This window comes from Diachasma alloeum, unplaced genomic scaffold (assembly GCF_001412515.2).
Source record: "Diachasma alloeum isolate Michigan unplaced genomic scaffold, Dall2.0 Dall_scaffold_01056, whole genome shotgun sequence".
Classification (NCBI taxonomy): domain Eukaryota; kingdom Metazoa; phylum Arthropoda; class Insecta; order Hymenoptera; family Braconidae; genus Diachasma; species Diachasma alloeum.
In genome coordinates, this window is record NW_021681167.1 from 5,041 (window position 1) to 20,668 (window position 15,628).

A 15,628-nucleotide genomic window follows, 5' to 3' on the forward strand; every position below is an offset into this window, starting at 1 on the left:
TAGGGAGGTTCAGTGTGCGCTTGAAAAAATCTTGTTGAGCCTTTTCTAAATCCTCATTCTGAAGAAGGCCCTAGGAGGGGATAGCATACAGAAGGGTGGAACTTATTAGTGAATTATACAAGGTGAGGTATGTTCTCCAGGAACTAACATTCAAACTAGTGAGACCCGCGAGGGCCGCCCCAGTTGCCATTTTAACCTTTGTAATGGCGTATCTGGCAGCCCCATTACCGAATCCATTCCTTGAGAGAGGTATACCTAGGTACAGATATGATTTGACCACCTCGAGCTCAGAGCCCTTATATCGCTTAAATCTAGAATTTAAGCAGTTTATTCTCCCTGTTCTCTTGAATACCATAATCTTTGTTTTTGAAACGTTCACAGCAAGACCATTAAGATCAGAATAATCCGCGAGGGCGCCAAGTGCTCTTTGGAATTTGATGTGCGAATCTACCAAAATAGCTGTATCATCAGCATACAGCAACATCAAAACATCTGTGACGCCGTCAATGTTCAATCCGGAGATATTCCTGTCACGGAAGAATTGTTCGAAATCAGAAATATATAAGATGAATAAAAGAGCACTCAGCGTCTCCCCTTGGAGTACCCCTTCCGTAACCTCAAACTTTTCCGAAAGCTGATTGCCACTTTTAACTTGGATCTTCGCTTTGTCATACAAGGACTTAATGACCCTAATTATTTTTGAACTCATCCCAAGATTGTTCAGCTTGGTCCAGAGTCTGTCATGAGGTATCGAGTCGAAGGCCCTTTGGAAGTCGACAAAAATACAAAAAACTTCCCGTTTTGGCAAACGTAATTGGAGCTGTACAGCAGAAAGAAGGGTGAAAATGGCTTCGGTGCATCCCATGCCAGCCCTGAAACCAAACTGAGACTGGGGCAGGATGTTATTCCTTTCGGCCCAGCATTCAAGCCTTTCCTTGATGACGTAAGTGAAGATCTTAGTGAGATGGTTCACAAGAGCGATACCTCGGTAATTAATGGGATCAGCCCTATCCCCTTTTTTGAAAATCATGGATAACAGCACGTTTGACCAATCCTCGGGACAGATCTCAGTATCAATAACAAAATTGAAAAGATCAACCATATAATTTCTGCCACTGATAGGCAGAACAGAATAAAATTCGTTGGCAATGAGATCCGGGCCCGTGGCTTTGTCACGTTTGAGTTTTTTAAGAAGCGATTCTAATTCAGTCAGAGAGACATGCTGTTCCAGTTCCGGGACGAAATTAATTGTTGGAATAAAAATTGGAATACCTCTTGGCGGATAGATTTTTTTGCAGAAATCATTCCAATGCTCAATCATGACATCACAAGTGTACAATTCTTTAGGTTTTATTTTTTTCAATGTTTTCCAAAAGAAATTAGAGTTGGATCGATTGTTTAAGGCTACAGTTATCAGGTTTTTATATTCCTTTTTCTTGAATTTAGTCAGAGACTTATAATTGCGGCGTTTTTCATAAAAAATTGAACGAGTTGCTTTACAGTATCTGTTCTTTTTAAATTTTCTGCTGAATTTCACTAGATCTTTCCTCCCAAGGCGCAAGGTAGGGTCCTTTGCCCAAGGAGGCGAGTGCGCAGACAATTGCTTAGCAGAGCGTGGGTTGAAAGACTGCAAAAAGCCAGCCTGAGTGGCAGCATTTACTATTGAATCCTTGAAAAAATCGTTCAGTTGATCAGGTGTTACATCAGGATGGCAGATGAAATTTACAAACGAAAAGTCTATCGTCTTAATGTAAACTTCAAGAGCGTCAGGTGAAGACGGGATCCATTTTGGACGTACGATAGGGTCAGTAAGCTCGGTATTAGCAAGGGAGAGGGATATAGGGACAGAGGATTCAGAGACAGGGAAACGTAGGGAGAAAATCACAGGAAAATGGTCGGAGAATGCCACGGATGAGTCAACCTTTAGATCGAGAACTAAATGCAAGTCCGAGGCTTTCACAAATACCAGATCAATTACACTGGTTCCAAGATCATTTAGGAAGGTCCAGCTGGCAGGTCTGTCACCACTCACTCTACTATTGATGAGTATATATCCATTTTTGTTCATGAAATCCATGAGAGGATGACCTCTATCGTTAATATACGTTTCCGAGTTTGAAACTTCATCAAAACAAACTGTATCATCAAACAGGTCAGGTGGTATGGTGCCAGAACTGCCAACGCGAGCATTCAGATCGCCTGCAATAATAACAAAATCATTTTCATATCTTTCTTCAATTCTGTCAATCAGGTTTTGCAGTCTTTCTAAAAACGATGAGAAGTTAGACTTAGGCTTGACATAAATATTACCAATGATGATATTGCAATTTTCATATACAATTTTACAAAAAATCCAGGAGCTACAAATACTTATCAGAGTAGATGGGAGCTTGGAGAGGACCCCAAGACCTCCACTAGGTCGGCCAACATCACAGCTCGAAGTAGCATTTTTCCAGTGGCATGCAAATTCATGTAGACTGGCTGGGATGTAAAACGGAGCAGCAGGTAACATGGTTTTACTGATGCAGAGGATGGAGGCATCGTACGTCGGTGGTCCACTCAAGATCAAATTCTCAAACCCGTGTAAATTCCAGAAGACCAGATGCAAATCTTTGTAAACTGTTAGTTTTTTGACTTATCGTTGTTGTGGAGGAGGCCAGAGCTCTCTGTAAACTGGTTGAGATGTGCAGCTACTTGGTTCTCACCATCACAATCCATGGTGAAAGAGTTCGACTTCATCACAGAGTTGCTCTGAGTGATGGGAACCATCTTCTCTAACCAATTATCCCAACGATGTTCAATATGGTCAATAGCCAGAATTTTGGTATTATATCTGACATGTTTTCCTTCTCGTTTAGCCTGATATACCATTTCTCTGATACAGCGAGCAACTTTAGTTTCATAAGTTGTTAAATCACGTTCAATATAAACATTGCGAAGATGAGATTTCTTAGCAAATTCTTTCTTGCTTCCAAGAATCTCCGATTTGGAAACAGCATTGTTGAGCTGTACGATAACGATGTTCGGGCATTTTCCTTTGAGAGCCACAAAACGAACCTGCGTAACAACATCCGTAAGATCAAATTCAGAGTTGATCAGATTATAAACATCCCTCTCGGCTGTGGCGGCTGTGGTTGTGAGACCACGGATGACGATATTAAGTTTTTTGCTTTCTCTCTCGAGGTTATCAATCCTCTTTTGAAGCCCGTCGATAATTAATTTCTGATGGGTTGGGGGATGCTGAGGAATTCCTTTTGATTCTATGGACGCAAATTTCTCAATAACTAATCTCTTAAACTCATCATGTTGTGGTTGCAGGTGCTCGTTGTTGGTGGTGATTTTGACCTCAAGGTTTTTACATGTCATATTAATATCGTTTTTGTAAGATATCAGGTCTTGTTTCAGATTATTTGTCAAGTCGAGAGAATTTTGGATGAGTCTGGTGAGTTCGGTAAACTGTTATTGAGCATGATGCTCCATTCTAGCAAGCCTAGTCTCAATAGTATCTGTTGCTCCATTTCCGGGTAGTTGAGGAATTTCGTGGTGATTCATGTTGGATGGGCTCTCCGAGGAGGAGAGAATACTAGTAACAAATTCTTTGCTAGAGAAAGAATCAAATTGATCACTACTAGAAGTGCCCGGGGTTGAGACGGTGGAATTTTGGGATTGTGGACTTTTATTTCTCTTAAACGAAAAATCTTCTAATTTCGATTGTTTACATCTATGAAGAGGGGCAGGTGATTTCCTCTTACCTTTGACGGCTGGGAGTGGGCTTGAGCTAGCGACTGGCGGATCAGAGACAGCTGAGACGTCTGCGGGGGTAGAGCAGGAAGAATCGTTATCGATTGCTGGGTTTCTTTTATCGGCCGGTGGTACAGGATCCGTTACAGATAAACTCATCACCACCCTACAATACCCACTGTGCTTTGCGGCCAGCAGCCCAATATTTATACCAGGTCAACATAACCCAACTTAATTAGGTGGAGAATTCAATTAAGCCTGAACGGGATACTCTTGTAGAAACCAGTCAGGTTTATTTTGCAGGATGGATAAAAACCTTCACTTTCAATTTAAACACACCTTCGGTTGCCAAAATGTAAACAGAAACTTTAAAAATTGTCGACTGTAGGAGAAGGTAAAAATCACGATGTTTCTCGTACAATGCGACGACAGCGCCCCCTTAAATGCTTTTTATTATGTGAATTTACTTCAAATGCTTTTGAAGCACTATAGGAAGGGGAGGGCATTTGTTTTTCTACGTTGTTTGCAAAAGTTTTAAAATGTCATTTTTTTAGTTGAACGCAAACGCGTAATCGTAAATAATAGACGTAGTGAACTTATTATTTTCATTACTTTCGAGCGAAAATCAAAATTGTCCTTCAATTTACTAATATTCGTTGAATGTGCAGCCGGAAGTGTCTCAACAATTGCTTCAAATTGATCACGAAGGGAACAAAATAAATATGGGACAGCAAATCTACCTCACTACACATTGTCATTCGCAATGACGCCAAAAATTCGGTCATATTGCGACAATGGCGTTACGATCAATTGAGGATTTGTTGGACTTTGTGTGAATGCAGGTTTCGGTAGAAGGAAGTGATGGTTCGGAGGAAGTTTTGTGAGTATTGTAACGTGACATTTTTGCATGGGGGTTAAAAATGCCTATTACCTTCGCTCTTCTTCCCCTGAATCTAGTTAACGCACAATAAAACCAATAATGGGCGCCAGATAATTTTTAGCCGGAATTATCAAACCGGAAGTGCACGAATTTCGAGTCCAAACACTCAGAAAATTCTTAACCGATAAACCAAAAACGAATAGAACTAGATTTTTGGAGAAAGGTAATGGTCCTCGGATCGTTCAGTGTGCTAGGTTGTGGAGAGAGGGGTGGATTTCATTGTCCTTACTTGTTCCACTATTGAAATTTTCAAAAATAATCAATTTACCAACTTTTATATCATTTCAAAAACAATGAAAATCCTCGACAACAATCATCGCTCTTCTAACAAAACTAAAGAAAAATGAATAAATCCGATCTAAAATCATAATAACAAAGTAATATACTCGTGATCGTTTCGACTATAGGGCTAACATGATCTAATTCCTCAGGTGTTATCGCAAACACGAGGATAATAGCGATCATACGAAAATATTCGCTAATCGCGAAATGCTCGAGAATTCCGAGAACTGGGGGAAAGTTATGCGAATACCCGTGAGAGTGAGAGAGAGAGAGAAGAAATAAACCCAGCGATATACGCATAACGTACTGCGGAAAATAAAAATTCAATAAAACTAAACTCGCTGTGGCGGAAAACCGGTAGAGAAAAATCCGGAAGGCCCAGAGCAAAAATGCTCGGGAGAGTCTGGAGAAGCCAGATTATCAATTTTGGATCGTTGTGAGCCACTCCAGGACGATTAAGAACCGAGGGAATTTTTAAACTCTGAAATCCACGCGTTAATTGGGAAACGCAGCTTGTAGGCACGGATAGGTAGTTGCGGGGAGCCGCGAGGGGGGAGCATTCATGGTGAATGCTTGAGCCGCTCTACGCGAATTTTCCGTAGAGGGAGAGGGAAGACTCTGCCCCGGGAGCGAGAGAGAAACGAAGGCCTAAATCGAAAAATCTCACGATTTCGACCGAGAAAAATGAAATAAACCTCAATTTTCTTTAGAGCCTCAAATAATTAATGAAAAGAGACCCGACAATGCCGCCGGGGCAGAACCGGACGGAAATTACGACATCAACTTCTAGGGGGGAATAAGTCGATGAAAATCGACCAGAAGCCTACAGGTAAAAATCCAGGGACAATCGACGTCTCAAAAGGAAATAGTATCTTATGTCATAGGGCGATAAAAGTATTATCTGGCGAACGTGGCCTTATAATTCGAGCCGAAGGCGAGGATTATAATCACATTCGCCAGATGATGCTTTTATCGCCGTGTGATATACGCTAAAATAGCATGTCGTTGGGCCCGAAAACCACGATCGAACCGAGCGAAGCGAGGTTAGAATCGCGGTTTATCGGGCCTTATGACATAAATATATATAACAAAAACCGCCAATAATTGACTCAACAGCCGTTTAATCGGATTGAATGCCACTGCACGTGGCTGAAGGCCAACGTGAGGGAAACCACCATGAGTAGAAAACCGACGTCACGCTCAATGGCTCGGAATATTAATCTTCACCATCAACTATTACGGAAAACTTTCTTGGGAAGGCTTTCTCTGTGGTGGACGTTTCTTCACCATCTCGATTCGTAGGGGAAATATCCGGATTGTAGGGTGTTCTGGGTACTGTAATCCCGGCTCTGTTCTTCACTCACGTCGTCACTTGACCGTGGTCAATACCGAACTGATTTTCGGGGGTCAGTGTCGCGTGTGACTGGCCCCAGCGCGAATTCCGGCTCATGAGGAACGGCCCCTGATTGGCAGAGACTTTTACCCATCAAAGGCGTGAACCTTGAGGGAACCAGCGAATAACTTCGGGAAAAGCAGTGGCGTGACTGCTAAATTCTATACTCCGGTATGTCTAACACCCTTCATTAACAATAATTATATAAATCTGAGCTGAACTGGTGGACGTTCGGATAATTACCCTAGATGTCTTGGCGCCTTCCACGGATCGGTTCTCCGAGAGTCACGGGGTCATAATGAAACTAACCACTAATCGAAATTTTGTAAAATCTTTACCACTAAACACTACCCCATATGCAGTCTGGCAATTCGCTGGGGACAATGACTGCCCTTGTCCCAGACGACCTTCCACCATAAACGTAAAGATAACTAATTAATCTCCCCGTAACTCCAACTAAAAATGGAGCGCCAGCATTTCAGCTGGACGATTCCCCGTAAGATTTGAAAAAGAGTTAGCCTCATAGAAATTACCGGATGACTCATAACTGGGCCCTTCTTCGCGATAATTCCATGGGCTCTCAAGAGCGCGTAATTATGTAGATTTACGAACTCCAAAACGTACTTAAATCTCGAAAATAAATTTAAAAAAAGGAAAAGTCCCCAAGACAATAACACGTTTTTTTTCGGGAAATAACTAACCGGAATCGCCTAAAATTGAACCTCGCCATTGCGGGAAAACTAGCTGAAGCCCTCAAATAAAAGAAACCTCGCCGAAGCCGGAAAACCTGAACCTCTCTTTCTGACACTTTTACTCACGAATCGGCCTTATGTCGCGGGAGTAGATTTTTTTTAGGTCGTATGGGTGTCCCTAACGAACATCCCCACATGTTCGTTACAGTGTAGAAGAGTTGATTAAAAAGAGTCTGGTTAAATTAGAATGCTCCGGAAACGATACACGGAGAGAAATGTTCAGTAAAAATTACGGAACTCGAAATTCGCTCACCGATTACGGAATCGACTCAGAAAACTTAAGTGACGGTATCATAATTTTTCACAGGAAATTCAGATAAAAATTATGGAACGCTCTGGAAAAATTCCGTGACAGTTTCGTAAAATTTCCTGCAACCACATTTCGCTGCGGAATTACAGAAAAGATACGTAATTTTTATTGAATATTTCTCTCCGTGTAGGAGAGGACAGGGAGAAATAGACTTATCTTTTGTAATTCCTATGAGTTGATTCCATAGATTGTGGACATGCTGGATTCCCTATCCGGTGGGTCGTCTTGAAGTAGATATTCCTCCCGATACACGTTTCGATTTTAAATGCGTTTACGGTTTATTTTGCACTAATAAATCATGCACTTCTGACACCAATGTCACCAAAGAATGGGCACATTTTATAATGACTAACTGTTTATTAAAGATTTTGGGGCGAATGAATAATAAAAAGAAATACAAAAAGGATTGACGCGTCCGCGAACTGGAAAATAAGATAAACGAATAACGGGAGAGAAAGAGACGATCGTATATGACAGTGGTTGAGAGGGAGGAAAAGGGCAAATACGTAACAGTATATTTACTAATACTAGTTCACCGACCTCGTATTCACCAGCGTTTCGGCGTAAGTTATAAGCTTGGGCCTGTCTATCGTTAGCTTCGGCTAACGCGTGTCTGAAGTATCATGTCGTCACATGCGATCTACCCAAGAGGCTGCTGGAGTCTGTTCGACTCCTATGTGACCCTCTATCTTTCGTCGCCGCAAGTTCGCTGGCTCTGGTTCCCTACCAAAGTTTACGAAAGCGGGTGTGGCTTTCAGAGAACTGTGTTGGGCTGTACTGTATGCGAATCTAAACGCATCCAAATGACAATCCCAATCACGGTGATCTGCCTCTACATACGCCCTCATCATCGCTTTCAGCAAACAATTCACTCTCTCAGTGGGGTTCACTTGTGGATGATACGGCGGACTCATTCGATGATGCATATTCGTTGAACTAGCGAGTTCTTTCAAGTCCTTGTTTACAAACTCGGTTCCACTATCGATCAGCAACTCTCTGGGAGTTCCCCGTCGATGGATAATGGTCTCCCCTAGGGCTTTCCAAATCGTCGCTCCCGTAGGTTTTCGCAAGAGATGAATTTCTCTCCACTTCGTGAAGAAGTCTTGGATCACCAGAATGTACTGATGTCCTACTTTAGTTCACATAAATGGTCCCATTTTATCCGCCGATATTCTAGACCATGGTTTCTCGATTGCTCGAGGTCCCATTTGTGTTACCGGTGCTTGTTGCTGCACTTTGCGGCGCTGACATTCGTGACACGAACCTACATAGATCATCACATCTTCAAACATCGCTGGCCTGTAGTAATATTGAGTGGCTAAGCATTGGCAGGTCTTATCGACACCTTGATGTCCAGCCTGTGACAAGTCGTGGCACTTTTTAATAGCTCCATGGCGTAATTCTCGAGGGAGAACTAATTTCCACTCGTTCAAATCCTCATTATCTACCGAAGCGAAAGTGTTCGGTTTGAGACGGTATAATAACCCTTCAGACATCATCCACATGTGGCATTTCTCTGGTGGTCTCTCTCCACCTCGACAGTGGCGTAAATACCATTTATCTTGGGGATCTAGTGCGGCTGTCAGTAGATCTGTCGCTCCTTCCGGAGCGCGGGATAAGGCGTCAGGCACGTGATGTCGTTTGTATCACGGGTTGAGTTACAGTTGCAAAATTTGGTATAATCGTCTATACCAGGAGACCGTTTCCAGAAACCGATGAACCTGTCTCAGATTCTTGGGTACTGGGAACTCTACGACCGCCGACGTCTTGTCAGGGTGAACTTGCAACCCTTTATGCTTCAACCGTGATCTCGCAATGCATCGAGAACTTTTCCCAGCCACTACAAATGTTCCTCGCATATACTTGAAGCGATAATGATATCGTCTAAGTATACGAAGATGTGGGGATACATTTCTGGACCAATTATTTTATCCAGTGCTCTCTGGAAGGTTGCAGGGGCATTCGTCAAGCTATACAACATGCGTTCCAACTGAAAGAACTCTCTTCTAGTTACCGTAAAAACAGTAATCTTTTTTGATTCTTCTGCCAACGGGATCTGCCAATATGCCACGCTCAAATCGAGCGTGGAGATGTAATTGGCTTGTCTCAACTCGTCAAGGATGCTGGCCATGTTAGCTACCGGATATGCATCCTTTTTCGTGAATTCATTTACTCGACGGAAGTCGATATAAAATCGATACTTTCCGCTTGGCTTCTTCACCATTACGATTGGGCTATTCCAGTCTCTTACTGATGGTTTGTTGATGCCATCTTTGAGCATATCATCAACTTCTTTCTACATCGCTAATTTCAAGTGATGGAAGGCTGATCTGACTCATTGTCGAATTGGCTCGAGGTCTTCAACATTGTTTGGGGGGGTGGGCAACTTGGAAATCGGGGGACTTCCTTCTATCACTGGAATTTTTTCATCCAGAGGCTGTTGGAGTTGGCTGTGTTTGTCTTCTCTAGGCCTCTTTAAACCATTGTACACTGTTATGTGGCAGGCCCTTTCGACTGCTGCAAACTTGAAGGATTCTTCAGGTTTATCTCTGAAGAACCAGGACTGATGAAAGAAATCTATGACCATTCGAGCTTCTTTCAGGAAATCCAATCTCAGTATGAAATATTCGAATAGCGAGGCCATCCAAGGTGGTTCCACTGTGACTGTTCTTCCTCCTAATACCAAAGGTGTTTTGGAGGCTTCTTTCACCACTTCCAGTTGGCTATTCGCTACTAGAATTCTTCTGGGTAGGATTCTTCTCGCATTAATGCCTAGTTTGCTCAGCAAGTCGATTTTCGCCTCTCCAGTGAAAGTGCGAGATGCTCCCGAGTCTACTATACTGCAGGTCTTTCTTCCGTGGATTTCAATGTCCACGTGAAAAACAAATGTTTTGCCTTCTTTCATCGCCTGTTTTCCAAACTCCCAGCTCAAGTTGTATTCAGGCGAGACTAATTTCAAGGGATTCATCATGGGTTCTAGAGTCAGAGTGTCACTACTATTTCCATCTCCTTATTCTTGCTTCACTGTTTCAGGGCTCCTTTGCTCACCTTCCACAGTTCTTTCAACTTCAGGTTCTGTAATTTCCACTGAGATCATTTCTGTTTCAGCTTTTGGGACGAACTCTCCAGTCTCTGGGATTGTTATCTCCATTGCGACCGCGATTTCCGAGTTTCGCAGCGACGTAGACGTTGGTGTGTCGCTTACGCTGCCGGCTACGACGTTTCCCGGATTGCACTATGGGCATTGTGGGAACTGCACGTTCTTTCTCCCACATACGTAGCAGAAAACTGTCCTCGGCCCAATGCAGATGCACCAGGAGTGTCCTCTCTGATCGCAATTATAGCACTGCATGCCGAGCACACTCCTCCCTGAAAAGGCACCACTTCCTTATAAGGCGTGTGCCTCTTCTAACTACTCAAACTACTAGGCTCGGGATCCTCTTCTGCTGGGATCAGTGCCTTTAGGGCTGTCATTTGAGGGGTCTCCCGAGTCTTGGAGCTCATATAGGCGAAGCTAGGGCACAATGACTGCTCTGGTTATATACGTAAGCTTCTGTTGCTCAGGCCATTCTGGGTCCGTCCTGGTAAGGAGACCCTTCAGATTGGCTACAAACTGAGCCACCGGATTCGTCTTCGCCTTGATGACGGCTCGCTATCTCTTCGCGGAGCGCGACCTGATAGTCTAGCTTCCCAAAGTTGTCTCTGAATGTGTGACATGCATCCTTCTATGAATGCACGTCAATCTGACGATACCAGGTGAATCGCCTATCTGACAGTCTCTCAGTACTCCGAGAAGGTGATTTTCTCAGATACGGAGGGTCTTTATGGCGTCGTTTACGTGGGCTATGAAATCTTCCACATCCTCGTCGGGTCGTCCTGTAAACTCGACTCCTCACTTCTTCAACGCCTCCAGAGCCTTCTGGGCGTTGAGATAATTCTCTCTGCGAGGTCTATATTCGTACTCGCTGCTCTAGTCTGAAGAGGATCGATGATGCCTTCTTTAGGATTTTGGACGTCTTTCCTCTGCAAATGGCAACTTCCTCGGTGGAATTAGTTGCCATGTGGTTTCCTCTCGGGGTCTCTCACGCAACTCTTCTGGAGAAACCTCTCCTTTAGGAGTTACGTACATTGGCCCTATTCGGCCCCGTAACTCTCTGTCCAGGTGTTGTACCCTGGCCAGCAGCTCAGCTGCGGTAGGGGTCGCCTCTGTCACTGTCGCCCCAGGTATATCTCCTATGGGTGTCATGGTGCCGCTAGCATTTCTGCTGCTTCTACCACTATTTTTACTGCCAGGCGGCTTTCCTACCTTGCGAGATGGGGCCTCAGTCTTCAGCATGACCGAACCTCTGATCTGCTCCTCGACCATCTTGGTTTGGTCTAGGAGGGCTTTCAACGCAGCCTGGCTCGCGGTCTCCTCACTTTTCTCGTTCGGCGTACCTAATGGGGTATATATCTTGTCTTTCTCCAGAGAGAAAGGCGCTTCCGGGAGTGTCAATTTCCAATCTTTACTCGTTGAATTCACTCTCCGCTTCCCGGACTCTCATTTTGTCTCTCCATCCGAGAGATTCCCGTTGTCGCCCTTCTGCTCGTTGTCCACCTTAGGCTCTCGCCGCAGGTTCCCAACGTAACTCGCTCCGGACGCTTCCTCACCTATCCTCGGTGATGCTCCGTCCAGCTTCCTTCGAGGTCTCACGAGACTCTCAGGCTTCTCCAGCTCTTTTTATACCCATTTCGCCAGGGTGGGGGTTCATTCTTTCTTCTTGGCATATTTCTGTCGACAGCGCCCTCTCTTTCGTTGATTATCCCTGTCGCCGAGGTCTCTCGGGGTTCTTAACTTTTATTAAAATTCTCTTAAGCCTCTAAAACTTTCGCTAAGATACCTAGTCATTTATACAGACTGACAGAAATTTGAATTTCCGCGCTTCCTGTCGACAGCGCCCTCTATTTCGGGCGTATTTTCATCACTTCTGCCCTCTTGGGTTTTCAGTTTCCCAGACGATTCCTCTATAATCTCACTAGCTTCTCTAGTGACGCTTTCAGAATGAGAAAAATTCAAATGTTCCTTATCTGGCGTTTTTTTCGAATCTTCCTGTCTTGAGTAGGTTTTCTCGGCGCTGAATTGAAATTCAAGTATGGAGGCGCCATCTACTGGTTCCTCCTTCTAAAAAAAGTTACTATGGGGTGTTTTTCCGCCCGCCGGGCTTTTCTCGTCAATTGGTAATAGAACTACTTCTTCACCGATTGCCGATCACAACTCGGTAATATACCGACCTTTGGGATTTTCTTCGTCTGTCGGCGAGGACGTTAGTTCGTTACCGACTGTTTCACTCCTTGGGAAGACGCTAGGTGGCGCCTACTACCCGATTTCGTATTCTAACACCGCAGTTGATAGACCACGTATTTTTTGGGGTTGTTTGTGTGGGGCTTTCGCCCCTAACTCGCTTCCTGAACTTTTCAATCTATCCAGCGTCCTTTTCCTGCCCTTGTGGTCTTTTCAGTTCACTGGAAGTTGCTCTCATCCTTGCTCAGGATGTTTTGGCAATCCTATGGTCTTTTTAGGCCACTTTTTCTCCTCCTTCTCAGCCTAAAAAAAATGAACCAAAATAAAGCATTGAAAAAAATTTTCGCCTTCCAAAAAAAAAGTCCTGGCTGCCGCGGCTTCCCCCATCTGCCTCAGGTGGTTCTCGCCTCATTGTCATCAACCGAAGGGTTATCCCTTCCTCTCGGATGATGTAGAGAAAGTTTCTGTGTCTTTCAACACAGATTTTTCATTTCCGTCCTTCTCCTTGGTCTTCCTGGGACCTCTTTGGAGCCCTGGATTTCCTCGGCGCTTTCTTTGAGACGTCCCGCGGGGCTGGTGGGGTTGGGACCTGCGTCTGCTCCTCCCTCCTGAATTTCGTCTCAACCTCCATGGCTTTGAGAACATTCCTGGGGATGGTGCGGCCAAAGTTGTGGATCCAAGAGCCCCTTGCTTTTTTGCCTGCCTGGTATGGGATGTAGTCCCTCGTCTCCTTCCCGGGCCTTCCGCACCTCTAGCAATAGGCGGCGGGCGTCAGGGCAATCTTTTCTTCTGTGCCCAGGTTTTCTGCAATTCTAGAAAATTTTCGCTGGTGCAATCCTGGGATAGCTCCTTTTAACTTCGGGTTTCTCCTCACGATGGAAATCCTCGTCGAGCTGAGACATCGTAATGACACTCTCACTCTCTCCAGGCACCTTCTCCTTTGGGATTCTCATCGCGGGAGACTCTCGCTGGCCCCTCGCCTCCGTGCTGCAGCACCTGGAGGCGTACCTCCTCCTTCTGCAAGGAGTCTGGGTTAACGGGACGTTGGAGTCCCTTTTCCCTCTTTCTCTCCTTCCCTTAGCCTCTTTGTCTTCTGGCATGTTCACAATTTCCGACGAAATCGAAGGGTTCGGGTTGATAAGGGGCAGGATCAGCTCGGCCATCCTGGCAAGGAGCTGAGGGTTCTTCCCGAGCGCTTCAACTGTGGCCCTCGCCAGGGTGGCGTTTGACACCTCCTCCGGGAGGGTCAGCTGTCAAGGGGATTCCTTGGTTCCCCTGGTCTCTTCCCAAGTGGGTATTTCAGAAGGAGATGGGGTCTCCACAGTGATGGTCACCTCCGTCACGGCCACGTCCATCGGATCCTCTCCGCCGACATCCTGCAGCTGCTGCAGCGAGTCGAACTCCATCTCCATGGGGTCCCCTTCTGGAATATGCAATTGCATTAATTCCGGTATAATTTAATCGTCATCCCGCTACAGCGACTCGGATTCGCTTACTTCCACTCCCTCGACAGGTTGTACCCGGCCGAGTGTTTCTCTCAATCCCTGGGGGTTGAATTTACCCCTCTGGGTTTCTTCGGCGGTCTCCACCACCTTCTGCGCCAGCTGGTCAAACACGTGGTCTTTGGCCATCTCCTCTCAGTGTATGGTTATACACTGCGCCAACTGTCTCACAAGGAACACGAGTCAATTTCTTCCGCACTGCGTGAAGGTCGAAACGGAAAAGAACTCTCCTTGTGGTCAGCACTCCGGATTCGCCAGGAAAATGAGGGGATAAGAGCGCATCTCAATTAAATAGATCACCAGAGGTGGTCCCCCCTGGTGACATTCGACCCATATTTGCGGAGAGGCGCGCTCTTTTAAATACCTGTGATGACCTGTCAATTCAAAGTATTTAAACTCTTGCCCCGAGACTTGACCCATTACGTGGTGCGCCCTCACAGGCGGAATCAGTACCTCTGAATTTCGCAGTTGGCAACGTCACTCCCGTATGAGTGACTGTTTTACCGACCGGCTGATAATTGAGTTTCTTGTATTTCTCTCTGTTTTTCACTGTCTTTTCGATATTTTTCGGTGGAAAAGAGCTATTGTCCATGCCTGAGACTATTCTGCCCAGGGTAATGAGGAAAACAATACCCATAGCATCGGGAAAAATCCTCTCCACAAACGAAAAATCGGGACGGTTTATGATGTTTCCAGACTAACCTCTCATTTCTAGGCGCGATAATTTCCTTTCCGGAATGTTGTGCCGCTGGCCTCGATCTCTTACATTTTTCCACTGGATAAAGCCGTTTCCCGGCCCCGAGACCATTCTCCTCGGGCGAATGAGGAAAACAGTGCTCAGCGTAACAGGAAAAAACTCGGAGCGGAAAAAACGTTACTTTCGTTTTCTCAATGGAGAAAAATTATCTCGTCAGCTCAAGGCCATCCTCCCCGGATGGATGAGAGAACAACCCACTGAGTTTCAGAGACCTTCTCCTTGCCATGAAATTTCGCGCTCACGAAAGAAAATCTGTCACTCTCAGGAAAAATTTCCTGCCAAATTTTTCTTCAGATTACCCCTTGGGTAATCATCTTCTTTTCGGAGAAAAGTAAAATTTTCTCTCGGACCACCACTAACAAGGAACACTACGCAGGTGTCCCCCTCCGATTTCAATGAAACTTGAATATGTTATAGGGGACCCAAAACTAAGAGACATGTATTTTTTTTTAGCTGCCCATATTGGGTTTTAGGGGGTGAAAGTGCTCTCTGAAGTTGACCACCTCTCGGGGTCATTTTTCGATTGCACACATAAGGAAGCTTTTTGAACAACTCTTTCGCAGTGTATCATGAAGGTCACAAGAAATGTTGGAAATGCGAATTAGAACCGTCTCCGGGGGGTGAAATATGGGGGGTAAACTACCCTTGTGAAAATTCATTTTTCTCATAG

At 44.9% G+C, this 15,628-nt stretch overlaps 1 protein-coding gene across 1 annotated transcript in view; it reads left to right on the forward strand.

Moving 5' to 3' along the window:
* The first annotated feature begins 14,791 nt into the window (after window positions 1–14,791).
* Window positions 14,792–15,628, forward strand: part of LOC107045696 (E3 ubiquitin-protein ligase RNF13) — a 105,934-nt gene continuing 105,097 nt past the window's right edge. Inside the window, exon 1 of the mRNA XM_015268030.2 lies at window positions 14,792–14,815. Coding sequence (XP_015123516.1) covers window positions 14,792–14,815 — 24 coding nt within the window. The remainder of the gene's footprint in view (window positions 14,816–15,628) is intronic.